The 22186-nt window shown below is 38.2% G+C and overlaps 1 protein-coding gene across 5 annotated transcripts in view; it reads right to left on the minus strand.

The window, feature by feature from the left end:
• The window catches only part of CCDC171 (coiled-coil domain containing 171), a 288246-nt gene that overhangs the window by 170412 nt on the left and 95648 nt on the right, over positions 1-22186 (minus strand). For 4 of the 5 annotated variants that reach the window (XM_032880558.1, XM_032880557.1, XM_032880554.1 and 1 more), the window contains 6 exons: positions 20466-20552; positions 8930-9036; positions 7072-7161; positions 5834-6034; positions 2625-2792; positions 851-1039 (listed from right to left, as the gene is read on the minus strand). In XM_032880558.1, the coding sequence (XP_032736449.1) occupies positions 851-1039; positions 2625-2792; positions 5834-6034; positions 7072-7161; positions 8930-9036; positions 20466-20552 (842 nt within the window). The remainder of the gene's footprint in view (positions 1-850; positions 1040-2624; positions 2793-5833; positions 6035-7071; positions 7162-8929; positions 9037-20465; positions 20553-22186) is intronic. The other variant, XM_032880556.1, reaches the window with a different exon arrangement.

Genomic DNA, 22186 nt, shown 5'->3' on the forward strand with positions numbered 1-22186 from the left:
GACAGGATCAGAACGCTGGCTGCCTATGGGGTGGGAACTAGAAGAAGGCACAGAAGAACTTTCTGGGGTAACGAAATAATTCAAGTTTTAAGTGGAATATGGTTCCGTAGGTCTTTGCAACAATCCAAACATCAAACTATACATTCAAGATCTGTTCATATCACTGAATGCCAATGGTACCTCTAAAGAAAATACAATAAATGGTTTAGGTCTTTTATTTCAGCTGTAGAAAATGCAGACCATATCATGGCACCCTGCAAACACCAAACACATGGCTACTTTTAGTGAATGTATTAACTCTTCAAATTCACAGAGAACGGTGTAAGTTCACATACGGAAAGCAGAATGGTGTTCTTTTAAGCAATCTGAAACTATTTATTGACAAATAAAAATAATAAGGTTTCTTTCCTTTAATTAAACTTGCCAATACAAGTATGAGCCAGTATAACTATGGTCCAAATAAAGAGGTTAAATACTGAGTCAGGATCTAAGTATCTTATCTTGGGAACACATGAACTATTATTAAAGTCAGTAACAAAACAAAAAAAAAGTAGACACTATCAGTATGTTATTCTTGATGGGGAAGGGATCACAGTTAACAATATAAACTATGATGACAATAATTTGTATATGAAAAAATTCGGTCATGTTAACTACCCATAACTTCTGTTCTCAATCAAATCCAACATATATGTGTGTGTTTGCACAATCATATGCATGTGTGCCTGACAAGTTCTATGTGGTTCTCAAAAAGTTCTAAACTGATTTCGCCTTGTTACTCAAAGAAAACACTGGCAATAACAAAAGACCGAGCACCGTACTGGTAAAGCTCTTGGCAGAAGCAGCGCACCTGTGCCCTCCTCTGCACCTCCAAGAGGAGCTCCGAGTACTGCATTTCCAGTTCCTTCTTCTGTTTGTGCCAGCAGCTCTCCTGGGCTTTGATCTGCTCGGCCACTTTGTTAAAGGTGTCTTCCTGGGTCTGCTGAAGTTCTTTCATCGTATCAGACTTGTTTTTACAGATATACTCCAGGTGACTTATCTAAATAGGGTTACGCAACAGAGAATGAGGTATGTTCACAAAACATGTCTTTGTAGCAACCCCCCAAACACCATCCAGAATCTTCTATTATGTTTCGTTCCTTAAGTTCACATAAAAATTTTAAGTTAAAATGGAAAAGAAAAAAAAAAAGAAACAGAAATTGGTAGGACAAATTATCATATCATAGGAGAAAATGGGGTCATTTGTATGTATCTGTGCTTAGATGACAAGCCTTTTTTCTCTTTCTAATAGTTACTCATTCTATAATCAACTTCACTGAGAAATTAAGAATATTTTTACTTCTAGAACCAAAGCTCAAGCTATTCACATATCTCAATGGGAAATGAAGTATTTCAATGAGATTTACAAATCTACAAACATTTTACATATAATAAAACAGAATGTTATAACCATTTTTTATTTCACGTTCAAAACACCTAGAAAGAAAATCATCATCTAACATGTACGACAATTAATGATGTTTTGAAACTATGAAAAACTATTAAAACATAATACCATCTCAGAGGGTTCAAACATATACTCATTTTAATTATCAGTAATTTTCAAACCCATTACACACATTCTCAATCATGAACAGCATCTGTGCTTCTCACAATGTGTTCCCTCATTTCCTTAATCCTACTTCTCAGTGCCTAAGGTTGTGTTTGCCAATCGAACCAAGGTAAAATGTTCTCACTATAAAATTGGGCCAAGATGCTGTTTCATTAGTTCAACAGATTGGAGGAGGGGAAAAAAAAAAAAACTCAGGTAACAGGTTTTTTTCTTCATGTCGCGTAAGAGCAAATGCCATGGCAACTGAGATCTAGAAACTAGACCACATAATACAGTCCTGACCAAGTCAGTAGAGCCAAGATGAGAATCAGTATCTTTATCAGCAGAATACATTGGTCTGCTAAGCCATTTAAATTTTCCATAACCAAAAGAGGGCTTGTTGGGGTTTTGGGCAGGGGAGGTTGTTTTGTGTTTTTTTTGTTTGAAAGACTGAATTCCTGGGCTGGTGAAGTCCCCTGTTTTCTGCTACCATGTACACTTTGAACACGCTGCAGCACTGAATGGGGCCTGTTAATACACAGTTTGTTATGATTCAAGAAATACCAAAAAACATAATTTTAAATTTTTAAGTGCTTTTAAAGTAACACCTCGTTATTTCCTGAGCAAAAATGTTAAGATCATGTTTTTGAATAACTGTATCTTGTTTCTATTTTATGCTAACATAAAGAGTTGGTTTATTAATGTAAATGACTAAGTTCTTTGAATTGCTTCATCAGTAAGATTAATTTATTTTCTTTTAATTAGGTCCCTGTGGCTAATACTGGCTAGTAGTATTAGCATGTCCTGCACAGAGTGTGGAGCTTAGAGACTTCATACAGACTTCAGTCACATTTACATGCCCACAGCAATGGCATCAAACTGAGTTGTAGACAAGCCATAATTAATGGTATTGAATTATTAACATCCAAATTCTTTTTGAAATAAGATGAATGTCAGCCCCTCTTAATGATACTGTGATGTGGACAAATGTCACTGAATTTAATAGAGGTATCTGGTGCCTGAGGACAGTTACCTTCTCATTAGCCCTGGTGAGGTCTGCGATCAGGGCATCAACATTCTCCTGCAAGACTGCACAAAGCTCAGTCCAAGAGAATTTATCCAGCATGCCTTCTGGTTGTTTCATGAGCACACAGCCTGCTATCAAGTGCTGATATAAGGTATGAAGAAAGGTTAGCTTCTCCTGTGAGAAAAAAAAGAAAGAAATTAATTCCAGTATATCAACACTGTAAGAAGTAAAATACATACTACATGTGGGGAAGAATTTGTTTCAAAAACTTGGAAAGGAATTAAAATATCCAAGTCTTGAAATATACTGTCATTTTGAGTGACTTTTTTGACACTTAAAAGCATCAGCTAAGGGGCGCCTGGGTGGCTCAGTGGGTTAAAGCCTCTGCCTTCAGCTAGGGTCATGATCCCAGTGTCCTGGGATCGAGCCCCGCATCCGGCTCTCTGCTCAGTGGGGAGCCTGCTTCCTCCTCTCTCTCTCTCTCTGCCTGCCTCTCTGCCTACTTGTAATCTCTGCCTGTCAAATAAATAAATAAAATCTTAAAAAAAAAAAAGCATCAGATAAGAACTTGGAATTGCTGGGGCGCCTGGGTGGCTCAGTCATTAAGTGTCTGCCTTCAGCTCAGGTCGTGATCCCGGGGTCCTGGGATCGAGCCCCACATCAGGCTCCCTGCTCTGTGGGGAAACTGCTTCTCCCTCTCCCACTCCCCCTTCTTGTGTTCCCTCTCTCTGTCTCTGTCAAATAAATAAACAAAATCTTAAAAAAAAAAAACAAAAAAAAACCTTGGAATTGCTTAAACTTGGCATTCAAAAACAAAATCTGTAGTCTAGAAGCCAGAAGACCAGGGTTCTGACCCCAGCTCTGCTCCTCCTGTGGATGTGTCCTAAGTAACTGTTTGGGCATCAGCTTTCTCAGCACTGACAGGACATATCTGCACTAATTGTTTCTAAGCCCTTTTGACTAGCTATCAGGACAGTAATCCTATAATTTCATATTTACATTTGCCAAAACAGATGTTATTTAAGTCAGAAAACCATTATAGAGAGAAGAGTGCTACTCAGCTCTGTTAAAGACAAAGTTACACCAATATCTGTGCTTTACATGTACACAATTACTCAGCTTTCTTCCTCCTCCAGAGACTCTAGTTTGCTTACCACTTATAGGAAATCTATCCTCGGCCCCTTAGGCCAAGCAGACAGTGATAGGGAAGAGGGGCTCATTTGTTTTCCTGGTAAGTTCATATAGTATTTGGCACATTGGGCATTTCAAGGTGTTTAAATACTACGAAGTAACAGGCAAAAAGAAATGGACACAGCTGCACAAGACATATTTTCCAAACTGTCCAATTAGAAATACGTAATAAAAAGTTCTCAAAAAGATGTTGCCATTGTAGTAACTAAACCATCCACTGTTTAACAACCCAAAAACACTATGCCATAGAATTCAGTAAAAAGCTGATCCCATCTTGAACACACAGAAAGAGTTTATTTACTAAAATGCCAAACGGTTCTCTTTATAAGGTGCTTCATCTATAAAGTGCCCGAGAGTGGAACTCAAGACAAGGTCAGTGTAAAGCTGTAAAAGAATATTTTATGTAGATAAAATAAGTTCCTTTATTTTTTAGTAGATCAGCAAGAAAAATGTTAAAAAGGAGAAAATTTGAGAGGGAAAAATAGAAATACTAATCTTCTAGATAAGGAAAACTGTATATAAAGGTTGTATAATTATAAATTGTGGGGAAATTTTTTATATATATGAATGTATGTATATATTATGTATGTATATATGTATTACATGTGTATATATATAATACATATAAATATAAAAATGTTTATCTCTAATTCTCTCTATATGCCACCTTGCCTTTTTCCAAATATAATAAGTTAAAACCAAAAAAATTTTAATATGTAGTTACAACCACAAACTTGAGTTAGGATATCAGAAGAATCCTCATAAATATGTTATGCCTTTTTCTTTTTTAAGCAATTAAAGATGTCTTTTGCATTTTCAACTGGGTTGAGATGTTTAAAAGTCTTATTAAATATAACTAACCAAATGTAACATTCAGGCACTAAAAGTCTTCGCCCTCCACATTTTGCCAAGTGACTGAGTTCCTCCTAAAGGATAATTCATTGTGTCGCCATTATGTCCTTTTTGCTTGGGCTGTGATAAACCATGCATGATAATCATCCATTTGGCGTGAAAAGAGAATCTCAAGATCCAAAATCAATTCACACATGTTGAACCCAACCACAACGCTGTAGACATGCTGACTTTACAATACAGGCAGGCTTCTAGTTTCCTTTCCTTTAATCATTATCTGATGCGTAGAACAATTCCAGCCCCTTCATGTGGACACAATTTAAATCCCAGACTGTAAGAAGAGTGGAAAGAATGTTTCCTTTTTACTCTCTTGGCATTCATGTTCATATTTGTTGGAGTAATGAACTCAATATGCAGGACAACTCCGATAAACCGGTTCCACACTAGCTAAACTAGCTCTATATCCCATGGGTAAACGAATATATAAGATAACAATTCCATTCACACAGGCTCATACAGAATAGAAAAGTTTTGTCATAATATTTTAAGAACTCATTAATAAATAAAAATCGGCAACTCTCAGGGCATCTAAATAAAGTTTCAGTATTGTGGGACTTGTCTTTTCCAAAATGTTGGTTAATATCCTACAGTTATAAAGAATAAGGAGACTGTTAAAGATGTTATTCCTGTTTTGCACATAAGGAAACTAAGATGTGGGGAGACTAAGGTGCGTGGCTTGTCCATATTCACAGTTTGTAAACAGGGGTACCAGCAGCCAAGTCCGGTTCTTTCTGATTACAAAAAACATATTCTTTCCACCGTGTTCAGCTACCAAACTACTCAAATAAAAAATAATTCTGTCACTGGCAAAGAGGCACATTTTGAAAAAAACTGTTGGGAGCCTCAGTGCTTGGGATATGATGTTCTAGAGAGATGAAGCCACACAAGTGACAGAGGGGTTAAACTCCATTACTTCTCTCCAAAATGGGATGACACTAGAGTAATGGAGTGACCGATTTCGTGGCTGGCATGAATATTTCAAAAGAGTCTGCTCAGAACAATTTTGTGAATTAGATTGAATCACAGTAAAAGCAGCCACTTGACGTATGTAAATTTAGAAAACTGAGATTAGTGAGGGCTTTTCCTGCCAGGCATCCTGTGTCAGGTAATACCTCAGTATCCTTCTGGAAAGCCTGGGCAAGCTTCTGCAGTTCACTCTCCGACTGGGCTGCTCGAGCCTTTTCTTTCTCCCAACAGTGCAGCACATTTTGTAGTTCCACTTTCAAAGTGCTTATGAGAGCCTCTCTGTCTGCACATTTCGTGCGTAAATGACTTAACTCTTTACTCACATCAGCCAGTTTATCCTGAAGGTCCTGTCCGAGATGCAAAATAGAGAGACTGCATGAAGGCTGGCCAGTAAAGGGGCTGAGGTTGCAAAGACAAAATACATAATAATGAAGACCTCCCACACTTTACCATAAAACAATCACAAGCACAAGCATTTGGCTACAATGCTAAACATTACAGTAATTTACTGAATCAATTTTCTAAGTATACCATTTTCGCTCAAAAGTTAGAAAAAACTACTAAGTTTTTTTTTAATTTATTTTGTTTTAACACTGAAACATCAAATGTTCATAAGATGGCTAATTCCAGAAAGCTCTTTGAAAAGGAGTTTTCCTTTCAATTCATTATAAAAAAAAAAATAGCTTGGCAGCTCAAAAAACTTTTAAATGTTTTACATTTAATATAAGAACATTTACCTCCCAATGACATCCAAATACCAAGAGAAATCTCAAGTGTGTGACATAAAATTCTGAACTATTTCTTCTTCAACCTTATTAACAAATTCTACTGAAGTATGTCCATGACAAACTCAATATGAACCGACACAAAAAATTTCCAATTCTGACACTTCCCTCAGTATAATTTTGCAAAGATGTAGTACAAAAACCCACCGCAGAAAATAAAATAAACTCTTGCCTTGGACTTTAGCCAGATGCAGTCTCAGCCCATTATTAGGCATGATGCTCTAAAAACAATTGCTCCACCCTAAAATGATGAAAACAGACTCCAAATACTGATGTGCTTATGTAAAATATGTTGAATACAGATCTGGGGCTGGGCATTAAATCTTAATTCATTTTTTGAATCTATGGTATTATAATTATTAAATCTGGGAAATACATCTTTCCTTTAACCAAAATAATTTCCAACCAAGGTTTATTTTTTTAGTGAAAAATATATTCTTGTTACTTTGATCAACAATAAAAAATCAAAATTGTATCCAAATGTACTTAATAAAAAATAGGGAGATACATTTTCAGATATCTCTACTTTAAAAGTATTCCCTAGATAATCATATTTGTTTCTGAATACAAAAGGAAAAGGTTATTCTAAGTCACAATACCTTTATATTTTTAGTGTGAGACTCTATCTTCTGTTTGGTAGAATCAAGTTCACTCGATGCCTTTTCTTTAGCATCATTCATGCTGTTTAGCTGATGAAAGAAAATGTAAGTTACTTTTTTTTATGTTTTCCAGGGGTGAGTCATTCAAAAGCTAATCTTTAAATGTTGTTTTAGGCAATTACTTAAACGCCAATGTTCCAATAGCGATTAAGAATCTTGAAAAATTATTTCTTTTGGTTAACCCTGTCATTTCTGTCACGAGTTCACGTGGTGAAAAAGAAAAAGCATTCAAGCTTAAAATGTCAGTGATGTTCCTGTTTTTTCCTCGATGGCTGGATAAAGGATTTTGTGCTTACTGTAAACAAATACAACTTTATTCTTAAACTCCTACCGGACCAAAATGCCAAAAGCAGTGGCATCTATACAGAGAGAAGAAAAGCACAGAGAGCAGGAGACTGTTGTTTCTATACATCATGGGGGTATCCAGGGGTCTCTCACTCCATATGACAACTTCAGGGTCGGTCACATGCAGTCCTACTGGGAAGGCTTGTGGCAGGTCATCAGTTGGTCCTGCTCCGCTTGTGATTTATTTTCTTTGACAGTTCATTCTTCTTTCTGTCAGACTGCTCTTTTTGCTTTCTTTGCAGCCACCCCCTTGGTCTCCCCACTGCTGTCTCTGGCACTGGTTCACAACAAAGCACATTACTAAGCCAAAGCCTGCTGAGTCGACTTTTCAACTGTGCTAAGGATCACGTGACATTCATCCTCCCAAATAACAATTCGCTGTGGGTAATATGTTCCTAGTTACCCTGCAGCGTCCAGACCTAGGCCTCAGAAGAGTTGCATAAACTACTAACAATACAGGTTGTCTTGTCTCACTAGGAAAGACTTAGCAGTGTTTGTTCTTTATAGAAATTTAATTATTTCCATGGTCACTTTCTTTTTGCCCTTTGAACAATTACAGAGGGTATTAAGAAGACCTCACTTTTCCTTCTTTGTTGACCGTGGTAAACTATAGTAAAATAAACCTCCTCTGAAATGTGAAATAGAATGATTGCGTGGCCTTGTATTATTTGAAAGAAACAAATAAACAAAAGGATAGACAGTGAATTCCATGCTCTGTGGCTTGTCTTTGGTTTGAACAATCTGTTGGTTGTTTTGCTAACTAATTGTATTTCATGTAATTTTTTCATACTCTCTAGTTTGACAAGAGCCAACTAAACAAACTCTTCAATTTTTAAAGCACAAATTCATAAAACATTTTAATACCCAAGAAAATTACCAACACGCACAATAAACAACACAAATGAGATGAAAAATAGAAGCACGAGCTTTTTTAATCAGCAAACCAAAAACTACCAGGCTACATCAGACAGACACTGGTTTTTGAAAGCTTCTTTAACAGTCCTTCAGAGAATGAGAACTAACCTCTCTCGTTTTGTTAAGACTTCCGTAATTTGTTGAAATCTTACCCTAAAATCTTGTCAAAACCGGAATTTCCACTACCTAGTCCTAATTTCCTAAAACCATGTTAACATTCAAAGAGAATACATATTACCTTAGATGACTTGTGTCGTTTTTTATTAACTTCAAATAGATAAATTTTGAAGGCCAAGGAGTGACAGAGTCTTCGTAACTTTGAAAATAATGGTATGACTTTAGAGTTACAAAACCGTGAGTGAGACACGACTTTAGGCCACACTTAAAGAAAGAACAGCGACAGACGATTTATTATTTTTTGTATCTGGGAAGCTGTCAATTCAACATTCCCAATCTTTCTGACCTTTGTAACAAGCACAGAACTGGAGTGCTGCAGGCCGAAGGCGAGAAGTGTGGAGCCAAGTAGTGCAAGTGTTACCTCATTAGACGCCTCTTCCAGCTTGTTCTGGTAATCTGTCAAGGTACGCCTCAAAGTCTCAAGGACAACAGAGAAGCTGGGAGGTTTATCTTTGTCCTTGTGGATACCTAGAGAAAAATGTAAGATGAAAATATATCCTAAAGTCACAAGGAGACAAAAGCTAAGTAAACAGTAACAGAGATATTACAATTAGAGCTGAAAAGATGTTATGAAACACTGAGCAGAGTCTTCCTCTCCAAAGTATACTGCTGTATAGCCAAGTATTAATAGCCTTTCTAAAAAATTATCAAATTAAGTTCATAAGGTATCAAGTGCAAATTTACGACTACTTCCTACCTTACCGAGGTCCACACTGTAGTTAGTAGTGAGCTTCTTTTCCCTCCATCGCCTAAATAACTGAAGTATTTGTACACACCTGTTATCCAACAATTAAATGAACAGCCCAAATACTAACCTTGTTTTGGGAAGTTACACACATTTACTTTGGTCCTTGTGTTTCTGATCAGTCAGGCCTATTTTGCTTAAATAATAATTTCTGAACCCAAGAGCACATAATTCTCTGTTATGCTTGGAAACACTCTTCAACCCTTAAAATTCTCAAGTTACAATTTGAAATAAATAACAAAAATGCTATTATCTACATAGGCCCACATCATGTTTGAATTAAAACCCTTAAAACTGATACTTATTATAAAAATATGAGTATTTCCATATTATGCCCTCAAACTATTTTAATTTAGTTGGGCCATAAGTTAGTTGAGCCAATCAAGGTCACATGGTCAACTGTAGCTCAAAAGATTAATCCAAAATCATCAAAAGTTTAGTTTTAAAAACCACTTTAAATTGATTGTTCACTGTACTTCTCTTTTACTGTTAAAAAACAAGTAGCAAATGTTGAAATATTCTATTAAAAATATTTCTTTTCCTATTATAATTTCTCCCCAGCATATTTTACAATCTATTGCAATAGACAAGAAACATATTTTTAACAAGGATGATTTCAAAAAGAAGCATTCATAATATATGTTTTATTATTCATTGGCTCTTTCATTCAAATACTTTACTGAATTCCTACTACTTACTAATCTAAGGCATTAGGTAAATGGAGGTGAATAAGATTAGTGTAGTCTTTGTCCTCAGAGAATTTACAGTCTAAAAAGAGGAGGAAAGAGGGGCCCCTGGATGGCTCAATCAGTTGGAGGTCCCAACTCTTTATTTCAGCTCAGGTCATGATCTGTAGGGGGTAGGATAGAGCCTCAGCATGAAGTCTGCCTTCCCTCTCCCTCTAGTCCTCCCCCTCCTCCCACCAGCGCCTTGTTCCTGTTTTCACTCTATCTCTAAAATAAATAAATAAAATCTTTTTAAAGAAAAAAAGAGAGAAGGAAGAATAGTAAATAAATAATTACATGAGACTATTTATCCATTCCTCATGTATTCAACTGCTAGAACTTTTGGAGGATAGGATAGAAGGCAATAAAGGAAAAAAGAAAGAAAGAAAGAGAGGAGGAAAGGAAGGAAGGAAGGAAGAAAGGGAGGGAAAATTTTGGTAAATGACAGACTATCTCAGAATATTGGTGATATTTAGTGTTTTAATTGTGGACAAAATGTTACTAATAAATTTATTACATTCATCCAGGTATAATTTAAACACTATCTTAAGTATGGGTTCACCTTAGATTTTCTTAAACAAAAGAATATTTAACCAAAAAAAAACAGAAGTAATATGGAAACAACACATATCCCAGCGAGGCCAAAAAAAAAAAAAAAAGAGAGAGAGAGAGAGAGACCCTGCTCTGAACCATGATAATGGAGGAGACAGTACTCTTTATAATTACTATGAGTTAGAAAGACAACTCATTAAAAATTTTATTAAAGGTCTTACCAAATATATATTTTTTAAATTGCTCTTGCACAAGATAAAAAAAATGTAATGTATAATTCTTTTCTTTTGCTACTACACAAGTAGGCCATGAATAAATCATGCAAGGACACTCGGGAAATCTGCTGGCTTTTACAATAAGGGAGAAAACTTCCTCTTAGAAATTCAGAAGAATAAAACCATTTTAATATGAGTGTTAAAGGGTAAGAGGACAAAATGCCCTGTCCTTACTGACCCATGCATATTCTTATACTCTACGTAATATAAAGTCTCTTTGCTTGAAAATGCTTTTATAATAAAGTCAGTTGAAATACAAAGTACGCATTAAGTCTCACCCACATCCATTATAAAAAGAAATCGTTTCTGGTCCCTTAACATGGCAAAATGCTTATAAATAAGAAGAAAGGGTCACTAGGACTCAGGACATTATTGACAATTTGATTTAACCTAATAATATTCTAACCCTTGAATATTATAAGAAACAATAACCTATTAATGATATCTTATCAAAGAAAACTCTAAAAATCCACAGATTAAGAGCCATAAAAATAATTTGAAAAGTGGTCATAAATGGCTTTTCAAAGGTCAAAGTCCAAACAAAGAACGGAATATGTTAGAACACTTTATATTTCAAAATACCAACTCAAAACCTTCCAACTTTCTCTCCATACGTGTACGTCTCAGTACTTGGAGGCCAGCCTATACTTTCCCATCACCGCCACCTGTTTCAGTCTCTCTTGTTCACGTTGATTAATTGAGTATATTTCAACTCTGGGTATACCTCGGCAAATCTTTTTTTGTTTCTGTTTTTGTTTTTGAGAATTTTCATATTTTATTTTGTATTTCTACTCAACATCATAACACTTAATTAAATATAAAAATATGTGTGTGTGTGTGTAACCACAGCATAACCAGTGAATGTTTTATTATTTATAGTGATATTCTTCTTTTCTGGTATGTATCATATGATTTTATTTTTAAGCATTATTATCCTTTGTGATTTGAAGCAAACCACCTGAATCTGATTCTGATTAACAATTACACTCGGGTTGTGGTATAATTATTTGGCTAAAAAGGCCAACCTTAACCGGCAATGCTTCTGACCAGAGAAGATTTTTGGGGAAGAATGAATTTTCCATCCTGTGTGGGACTAATCAATCTCCTGTCAAGGGCATACCTTTCTTTCATGATCTCATGGTGGATTAGAAACTGCTATCCTAATAAAGAGCACCCAATTTCTATGTTTCTTAGGTATACGCTTACCTAGAATGATTACATAAAGGCAAATCTTTTTTTGAATGAGTAGCCCACTGCAGAGAGAGAGGTAGGATAAATGGTTCCAAGCCTTCAATTTAAATGTTTTCTTTTAAAGAAACTCAAAAATTTAGTATTTTTACCTGGCCCAAATAAACCACAGTTTCTCAAGCCGATGCTACTACCTCAGTAACCTATAGTTCCACAGTAAGTTGTCATGAATAAGGTAACTCTATCTCTTCAACCATCCCAAACATTCTCTTATCTACTTCAGTTTCCTGCAAGACCCCAAAAGGGGAGAATTATTAAGAAATAATGGAGAGGGTGCCTGGGTGGCTCAGTTGTTTAAGCATCTGCCTCCAGTTCAGGTCAGCATCCCAGGGTCCTGGGATCGAGTCCCACATGGGGCTCCAGCTCACCAGGGAGTCTGCTTCTCCCTCTACCTTTCCCCTCTACTAGTGGTCTCTCTCACTCTCTCTCTCTAAAATAAATGAAATTTAAAAAAAAAAAAAAAAGGAAAGAAAGAAAAGGAATAGAGAGACAACAGAAGGCAAAAGACTGCGTTTTTTTCAGAATACATGTGTATGTATGTGTGTATAAATGTATGTATACATACATAAAGAATATGAGTAGTCCTGTTCAACCTCAGAATAGGAAAAAAAACTGTTGTTTAATGTGGATTTTTAATCACATAGTAAGACAAAGAAAATACATTCAAATGGGTTATATCTTTGCCTAAGAAAATCGAAATACATTGATGACCAAGAAAATTCCTTTTTCACTCCAAAAGCATTAAATATAAACATTTTGTTGGCACTTATGCTTGTCAAACTGAGACTACATTCTGCATATTAAGTTGTTTTACTCACTGAGATCATAAACATCTTCCTTATCTTATAAACACAGGTACCCATTCTGGAGTTTCTAAGGAAAATGGCTTCTAACTTCCCTAACATATGGAGAGTACTTATTATGTAAGTCATGCTCACTCACCCCCTAACGATGTCTCCAGGGTAAGTTAAAAACAAAAACAAAAACAAAACACAAAAACACTTTCTTTACCAATGTTTGAGAAATGTATTGTTGAGGGGAGCCCCAGCATCCGTGATGACCTAGCTCTGTGGGGCTCAATAAGTTCTGTGTAGCAGGGATAACAGCAATCAAGCTAGGTTCCCTGAATTCAGTGAAGATGATGGGATCTGGATCTGGGTGACAAAGGCCAAGTAGTAGCACTTAACTTCCAGAAACAAACTGGACATGGTTGAAATCAAAGCAGTAAACAAAATGGTTTTACCCATAGAGATCGCTGGTGTTGGCTAACTGATCATAGCGCTCATAGGACTAAAATAGGTAGGCACTCTACTTAAATGTTATCTGATTCGTATAAGTAGAAAAGCTCTAGGTCTAATTACCAGAGGTCTAAATGCAATCAACATAGAAAAGAGTCTTGGCTCTCAACCAATGATCAGACTTGAGCTAGTTCACAGACCTAGTGTCTCTTGAATAAAGAGGAGGGGTTCCCTTGGGAAACCCTAACATACTGCCAGAAGATCATACTGTAAATCTTCCTCCTCACCTTCCTCAAAGAAACATGGAACCATTTACCAAGGTGACTATGCACTGGAAAAAGGGGATTAATCACTAGGATAACTGGGCACTGGATCTGGGCTGACACTGACACTTAGAGAACTAACACGCCATTGTGGTTCACTAGTTAGGGTAGGAGCTGATAAAGGTCAGGAGATGGACTGAGTTTTGGCTAAATTTCTATTACCAGTGGCCCCAGCAGGTACCTGAACTCACCTTATTTCCCTGGTTTGGAATACAGAGCTAAGAAAAGACAAATGCAGAAACTGGAACCATATCCATACTAGTTCCCTGATGCATGGAGTGGAGGATTTACAGAGGAAAACTGAATAGAAAAAGAGCACGTGGAAGTCACTAGAACTTTTACCTACCAAAATAGTAAGTCAAAAGTAATGTCACCTTTCTGGAGAGATTGCAGAGATCAGTGCCACTGGGAAGGACTTAAAAAAGATACAGGGGTGGTGATTCCAACCACATCAGCCTTCAACTCATCTATCTGGCTTGTGCAGGATACAGATGAATCTTGGGGAATAACAGTGAATTACCGTAAGCATAATTACACGTGATTGCAATTGCAGCTGCAGTTGGAGATGTAGTTTCATTGTTGCAGTCAATACATTTCCCGGCAATTGGAATGAAGCTATTTCTTCCATCTTCCTAGTAAAAACTACTAAGACAGTTTCCTTCAGCCATCAGTGCCAGCAATACACATTCACAGCTTTCCTCAGAGCTGTATCAACTCTGGCAGAATCTAGTCTATAGAAATCCTAATCAACTTTCCATTCCAAGAACATCACATCACACGTCCTACTTAGCTCTCTACCAAGTTGATAACAGCATTCTGATGGCTCAAGCTCCTGCAGGTCAAGTTTGGCAGGTCCTTGTAGAACCACATGTAAACTTTTAGGGTATTGGAACAAAGCAAGTCATCCTCTGCAGATAACTCTTCTCCTCTTGAGAATCAAGCTTTACACTTGCTACTGGTCCTCAGCAGATAATACATTCATGGCCACCAATTTACCATGAGAAAAGAATTGCCCATCACAAAATCACTATTGTCTGATCTGGCAATCCATAAACTTGGGCATGCACAACAGCACTCCATCGTCAAGTGAAAGTGGTCTATACAAAACTGGATTCAAGGGACGCCTGTGTGGCTCAGTTGGTTGGACGACTGCCTTCAGCTCAGGTCATGATCCTGGAGTCCCGGGATCGAGTCCCACATCGGGCTCCCAGCTCCATGGGGAGTCTGCTTCTCCCTCTGACCTTCTCCTCGCTCATGCTCTCTCTCACTGTCTTGCTCTCAAATAAATAAATAAAATCTTTAAAAAAAAACAAAAAAAAAAACTGGATTCAAGTAAATCCGGAAGGTTCGATTAAGTTTTATGAGCAAATAGCCCAGATTTGAATGGGCCCTATGAGTGTTATATTGCCTCCCCTCTTAATCCACAACCTGAATCCATGGAAGGTTTCCAATGACCTGTTAACTCATGGGAGAAAAAAAAATGGGTTCAGTATATACACGGTTCTGTATATGCTGACACTAGTTAAAAGTAGACAGTCGCAGCTCTACAACCCCCCTCAAGGATGGCCCTGAAGGACGGGGATGAAGTGAAATTCTGCCAGTAGTCAAAACAAGTAATGGACCTGAAGGCCATTTCACCTGGAATGAGAAATTACCAAAAGTACAAATGTACACCGATGTGTGGACAGTAGTTAAGATTTAACAAAAATGGTCAGGGACTCGAAAAGAACACAACTGGAAAATCGGTAACAAGATGACATGGGCAAGAGTACGTGGAAAGATGTATCCAAATGGGCACTGTGCTCAGACCAATCAGTAGAAGATCTTAATAATCAGGAGGACAAAATGAGGCATTTTGTGGCTACTACCTAGCATCTCTTCTCAGCCACCTTCGTCCTTATCATCTTTGTTTTCTTTACAACAAAAGGGTCATGGAAGCAAGGATGCAGGGAATATATGGGCTCAGCAACACAGACTTCCATTCACCATGACTGATAGGATTAAAACCCCTGTTAAATGCAAAACCTATCAATAGAAGAGAAAGTGAACCCATGCTAGGGTTCATCTAGGACATCATCTCTAGGCCCTGGTGGCAAGCGGATTATCTTAAGTCACTTCCATCAGGGAAGGAGCAATGCTTCATTCTTACTAAGGTAGACACTGACTCTGGGTGCAGATTTTCCTTCCCTGACCATAGTATTTCTGCTGAAATCACCATCTGTGAATTTGTAAGAGATCTTATTCACACTTACATGTTCCACATAGCATTGCTTCTAACCAGGAAACTCAATTTATAGCGGATAAAATATGGAAATGGGCTCATTTCACTAATCATCTGTGATTAAAGTTAATAGATCAGGGGCACCTCAATCATAGAGCACACGACTCTTTATCTTGGGGTTCTGAGTTCGTGCCCCATGTTGGGTATAGAGATTACTTAAAAATCAAATTTTTCAAAAAGCTAATAGACCAGTAATTTCACTTCTGGGTGAATATCTAAGAGAACTGAAACAAGGTCTCGAGGAGATATTTCCATGTTTATAGGAGGACTAGTCACAAAGCCGAAAGGTAGTAGTGATCCAAGGTGCATCAGCAGATAAACAAAATGTAAATATTATTTAGCCTCGGAAAGGAAGGATTCCTGTCCCATGCTATAACATGGATGAAACTTGAGGTCCTTGTGCTAGGTGAAATAAGCCGATCACAAAAAGACTGATGCTATAAGATTCCACTCTATGAGGTATCGAAAGTAGTCAAATACATACAAACAAAAAGTAGAATGGTGGTTACCATAGGCTAAGAGTAAGGCAGAGAGGGGATATTAGTACTGTAGTAATTAGTAATTCGTTTTATGCATAAACTTGACTGGGACACAGATACTCAGTTAAACATTATTTCTGGATGTGTCTATGAGGATGTTTCTGGATGAGACTGACATTTGGATCAGTAGACTGAGAAAGCAGATCACCCTCCCCAGAGCAGATGGGCCTCATCCAATCCACTGAAGGTCCGAATAGAATAGAAGGCCAAATTAGAAGGAATTCTTTCTCTCTGCCTGATTGTCTCCAAGTAGGGCCATTGGTCTTCTCCTGCCTTTTGACTCAGACTTCGACTGCAATCTACACCAGCAGCTCTCCTGGTTCTCAGCACTTCAGAATCAAACTGGAACTACACCATCAGTCCTCCTGCGTCTCCAGCTTGCCAACTGCAGGTGCTGGGTTTCTTAGTCTTCATAATTGTGTGATTAATTAATGATCCCATTGGAGGATGTTGAGCAATCTTACCGAAGTCACTCCCTTGGACTTTACAAACTGAAACAAGAGCATGAGGAAGTAGGCCAGTCATGGTTTGTAAACCTCGGTGGACAGGCAGGTGAGAGAAGTAAGTGAGAAGAATTCGCCAAATGACACCAAAAGAGACCCGTGTGCCTCTCTTATAAGCATCCTCAGCTTCTCGGTGACACATGAATCTCCAGTTAAAAGGTACTGGCCATGAGGTTCACAAGAACAATTAGAATTCTCAAGAAGATACCAGATCTAGACCACAGCCCTTTATGAAAGAAGTAAAGGAGGAGAGGAAAAGTCCAATTTGTGGTCCTGATTATCCTAAGAGCCGTCCCTAGGACTGCCCAATTCCTGGGTGATACATACATAAATACGCCTAAAGGCATCAAATGCTATTGCTATAACTTCCCAGGGTCCTCTCCAGTAGAAAGAAAAAGAATACCTCGGGAGTATTACAAATGATTTCCTCAAGGAAGGAAAGGTTGAAGAAGGTCAGAGGGCTCTCAGTCAACAGGAAAGTCAACCACCCTGAGGAGGTTCCAAGACAGAGCCACAAGAAAAACCTTCTTTTGTGAACCTAAGGAAGGAAAAGTTACATTCTGTATGTTTGCTAACATCCTCAGGCAGAGGTGAAACTGTTTTAGAAGAAACACTTGAGGCAGAAAGACTACATAGGTTCAAAGTGAGAAAGGATTTTTCCCCACATACACCCTACTAGAAGAATTTTCACGAGAAAAGAAACGAGATAAGAACAGCTGTAGTGCTTCAATTTCAGTAGGAAGCAGAAATATGAAATAAATGTCCCTGTTCAAGCAAACTGAGACTATCTTGCCTGATGATAGTATGCAATCAAGTTATTTCTATGGCCCATGGAAGATCACACATCTTTTCCACTTAAGGTCAATCTTCCTGATGATTCCATATGGATTGCTACCCAAAAGGCTGCTATAATTTGGAAAGAAACTCCACGACTACCTTTATTTTTTTAAAGATTTTATTTATTTATATGACAGAGAGAGAGATCACAAGTAGGCAGAGAGGCAGGCAGAGAGAGAGGGAGAAGCAGGCTCCCCACTGAGCAGAGAGCCCAATGAGGACATCGATCCCAGGACCCTGAGATCATGACCTGAGCTGAAGGCAGAGGCTTACCCCACAGAGCCACCCAGGTGCCCCATGACTACCTTTATAACCTCAAAAATTAAAATGCAAAATGGACTTTCGACCTGATATTAATTCATTCACACTTTTATTCATTAATATGCAACCAAGATTTGCTGAGTGACTGCTTTATGCCAAGGAAACTTCTAGCTGCTTAAAGTATATTAGTAAATAAAAGGGACAAATATCCTTGACTTCATGGGGCTTGGATATTGTCGGGATTAATTTTATGTGTCAATTTGACTGGGCTAAGCATGCCCAGATAACTGGCAAAACATTTCTGGGTGTGTCTGTGAAGGTGTTTCTGAAGCAAATTAGCATTTGAATCCGTAGACTGAGTAGAGCTCTGCCCTCACCAATGTGGGCGAGTATCATCCAATCTATTGCCTCCTTATCCCCCCATCACAGACAAAATGGCAGAAGGAGGACAAATTCTCTCTTTCTTCTCGAGCTGGGACTTCCAAATCCTCCTTCGGCCAGGAGCCCCGGGTTCTCAGGCCTTTGGATTCAGACTGAATTATACCACTGGCTTTCCTGGGTCTTCAGTTTGCAGACAACAGGTCATAGGATTTCCCAGGCTCTATAACCACGTGAGCCACTCCTACAACTACCCTACTGGTTCTGTTTCTTCAGAGAATTCTGACTAACACTGATAAAAAAATGCACCATGTAGTGTGTTAAAAATGTTGGACAGCAATAAGTGCTATGGGGAAGAAAAGAAGTAGAAGAGAAAAGGGAGAGGTAGTGAGACAAGTGGCATGGGAATGAGTAGCAGGTAAGCATCAGAGTGAGACCTGGGCATAGATTTACAAAGACAAGAGAGAGGGGTCTGGCTGGTTCAGTCAGTAAAGTATGTAACTCTTGATCTTGGGATTCTGAGTTCTAGCCCCACGTTGGGGGTAGAGATTACTTAAGAAAATAAAAAATCTTTTAAAAAATTTTTTAAATAAATAAAATGAAAAGATGAGAGAGAGCTAGCAGACACATCTAAGTAAAGAACTTTCCAGGTAACTTTCCAGAAAGAATAGCCAGCACAAGGGCCTCCAAGGCAAGAGCATGCTTGGTGTGCTCCAGAAGCAAAAGGAGGCCAGAGGGGCCAAAACAGAAAGAGGTACAGGGGAAGTCAAAGGGGTGATAAAGGACAGGGGCAGACCATGTTGGGTCTTCCAAGCCACTGCTAGTACTTCAGCTTCTACGCTTAATGAAATGCAGAGCTCAGGAAGATTTAAAGCAAAGGAATAACATGCTCTGTCTTGGGTTTTCAAATGATCATCCTGGTGGCTACAGAGAAAACAGACTGCAGTGGGGAGCAGGGTGGACGGAGAGAAAGGCACTAGGAAACAAGGTGTGAGCTACCACACTGATCACCCATGAAAAAATCAAGGTAAATCCTCTAAGTAAATAAATTCCTGAAGGTCTGACACTAACTGAAACTTGGCCTCATTTGCTACACGAAGATAAGCGGATGGGTTACTGTTACTTCAGAAACACTTAACGTAGAGGATCGACCACAGAAGCTGAAGAAGATGGGGAAAAGAACAGCTGGCAGCTCATGCCAACTCTGGATGAAAATTCATCCAAGAAAATAATTTTCATTCACCCCATTTTAAAAAGCAAGTAAAAACAAAACAAACAAATAACAACAACAACAACAAATTTTGTGACCATCAAAATTTCTACCATGGATTGCTACCAGTATCTTGAACTGAAAGGTAGGAAGAGGTAACAAAAGGAAGTTAAGCACTGTTGTCTACTGCCCATACTGCAGAGCAGAGGATCTCTCTGGAAAACCTTTCTGGAGGTGACTGAATTAATTCTGTAACAAATTCTAAGGCTGCCCTATCATCACATAGTAACACCCTGTTTCTCTTTGAAACAGACTTGTCCTCAAAAACATATATACTGTGAACTGTATACATGTTTATATCACACAGGCACAGAGGACAAGTTAGTCTAGGGTAAGTTCTTATGGGACCTTATTTGTGAGGAGCAAAATATTTGTTAATCTTCATGGAGACAAAGCCAGGCCTGACATAGCAGACAATCCTAATTGTGCAGGTCCTTCCATATTAAGCAATAAAGCTTATTATTTATAGCCCTCCATGAAGTAATAAAACCCCAGCCTGAACCAGCGTAAGCAGAAAGGGAATCCATCGGAGTTTCCCATGGCTGCCTCACGGAAGCCCAGGTCCAGAGGGAAAGCGGGTCCTGAGCAGGTAAGTAGATCAGCCCAGGTGCCAACAGGAAGAGAGATGGCACTCTCTAAAGGGTTCCTCAGAAGAGAATTTCATCAAGGTATTTCCAGAAGTGACAGGTTTTGTTATATTATTTTAACAAACAATGTTTCACCTTGTGGTGAAGGCTGACCTCTAGAGACTACATCATCTGGGCTCCTCTGCCCTCTGGCTTCTGGTTGGATTTGGGCAGTGAGTGTACCTGTAGGTGATCAAGAGGGTGGAGGGAGAAAGAAACAAAAGGAAAGAAGAGAATGTCAGGGTATTCATTTCTTCTGTTTCCTCTGCTCCAATGCGTTCCTCATTTTTTAGCAGCCACAGCTCTCGTCAGGCAGGTCCTGTGCCTTGAATCAGACTATGGTGACAATGTGCCCTCCACTGGACCCTTTAGGCTTAGGCATGGGGTTTCCACTCTGGCTTGTTCTTGCTGTCTTATCCTATCTTTTTTTTTTTTCCTTTTTAAGATTTATTTGAGAGAGAGAGAGAGAGAGAGCGCGCGCGTGCAAGCACGCATGTGCCCACGAGTGGGGGGAGGGGCAGAGAGAGAAAATCTCAAGCAGACTCCCTGCTGAGTGCAGAGCCCCACGGGGGGCTTGATCCCAAGACCCATGAGATCATGACCTGAACTAAAACTAAGAGTTGGACGCTTAACTGACTGAGCCACCCAGGTGCCCCTGTCTTACCTTACCTTATTGGTTCTCTTATCCTGTCCACATTTCCATAGATATCTTGATTAAATTCTCTTCTGACTAACTCTTTAGAGAGTGCCATCTCTTCCTGCTGGCATGCTGGCTGACACGCTTACCTGCTTAGGACCTGATTTCACTCTGGTCCTGGGCTTCCATTTAACAGATCAGGGAAGAATGGTTCTTGGTGGGTGAAAGAGTGATTAAGCAGTACCATATGGAAACAAAACAACTCTACAGCAATACGAAAATCACTAATTCACCATACAGTCCCTTTTCCAGAAACCTTTCTCTATAATATATAGGCTGTGCCTATATATGGGAAACTAGGAGTTAAAAAGATGAAAAGAAAAAGAAAAACTTTAATAGTCTTCTTCAATAGGCTTAGCAATAGCCTGTGAGTTACTTTGTTATCAACTATTTCATTTTAAAATTCAAAAAAGATGTGGCATTATTTTTAGTTTTTTGAATTCAGCTCTGAAGAAATATTTAAAATAACATTGAAGCATAAGCTATACTAAGATAATAATTTAATAATTTTTAAAGCTCCTAAAACCATTAAGAAATGACACATCTCAATAATAAAACAGTACAATTACAAAAGAAAATTTTACTCTCCAAAGCTTTAGCAAATATAATTGAACACTGGATATCTATATTTTTTATGTCCCCGTTATACACCTTGATTTTTCCACAGTAACAAACCACAAAACACTAATGCTTTGGGTAAAAGATTATATTTTAAGAAAAGTTACAAGTTCATTTCATGAAAGACTGCTAAACTAGTAGGAAGGCTAAAAACAGACCCAAAAAACCAGATAATAATAAAACACAATAAATCTCTAATAGCTCACCGGCACAAATCCGCAGATCCATAAAGTAATAATGGGCCGTGGTCATATCCTTCTGCTTTTTCAAGCATGACACACTTTCTATAACTTACGAGTTCCTAAAGAACTAATTGGCCCAAAATCTGTTTGATTCCTTAAAAAAACAGAGCCCAACAGCTCAATTTTAAATTGTAATGAATTTAATTTTACATGCCTTTTGAAGAATACAACTGAGTCAGAAAAAAAGAGTAATTCGAGGCTGATGGTTTGGCAAAAGAAAATTGAGGTAGCAAGGTAAAAGGATTTAGGTCAAAGTTCCT

Source organism: Lontra canadensis, unplaced genomic scaffold (genome assembly GCF_010015895.1).
Source record: "Lontra canadensis isolate GAN:19392208 unplaced genomic scaffold, GSC_riverotter_1.0 scaffold70, whole genome shotgun sequence".
Classification (NCBI taxonomy): Eukaryota; Metazoa; Chordata; class Mammalia; order Carnivora; family Mustelidae; genus Lontra; species Lontra canadensis.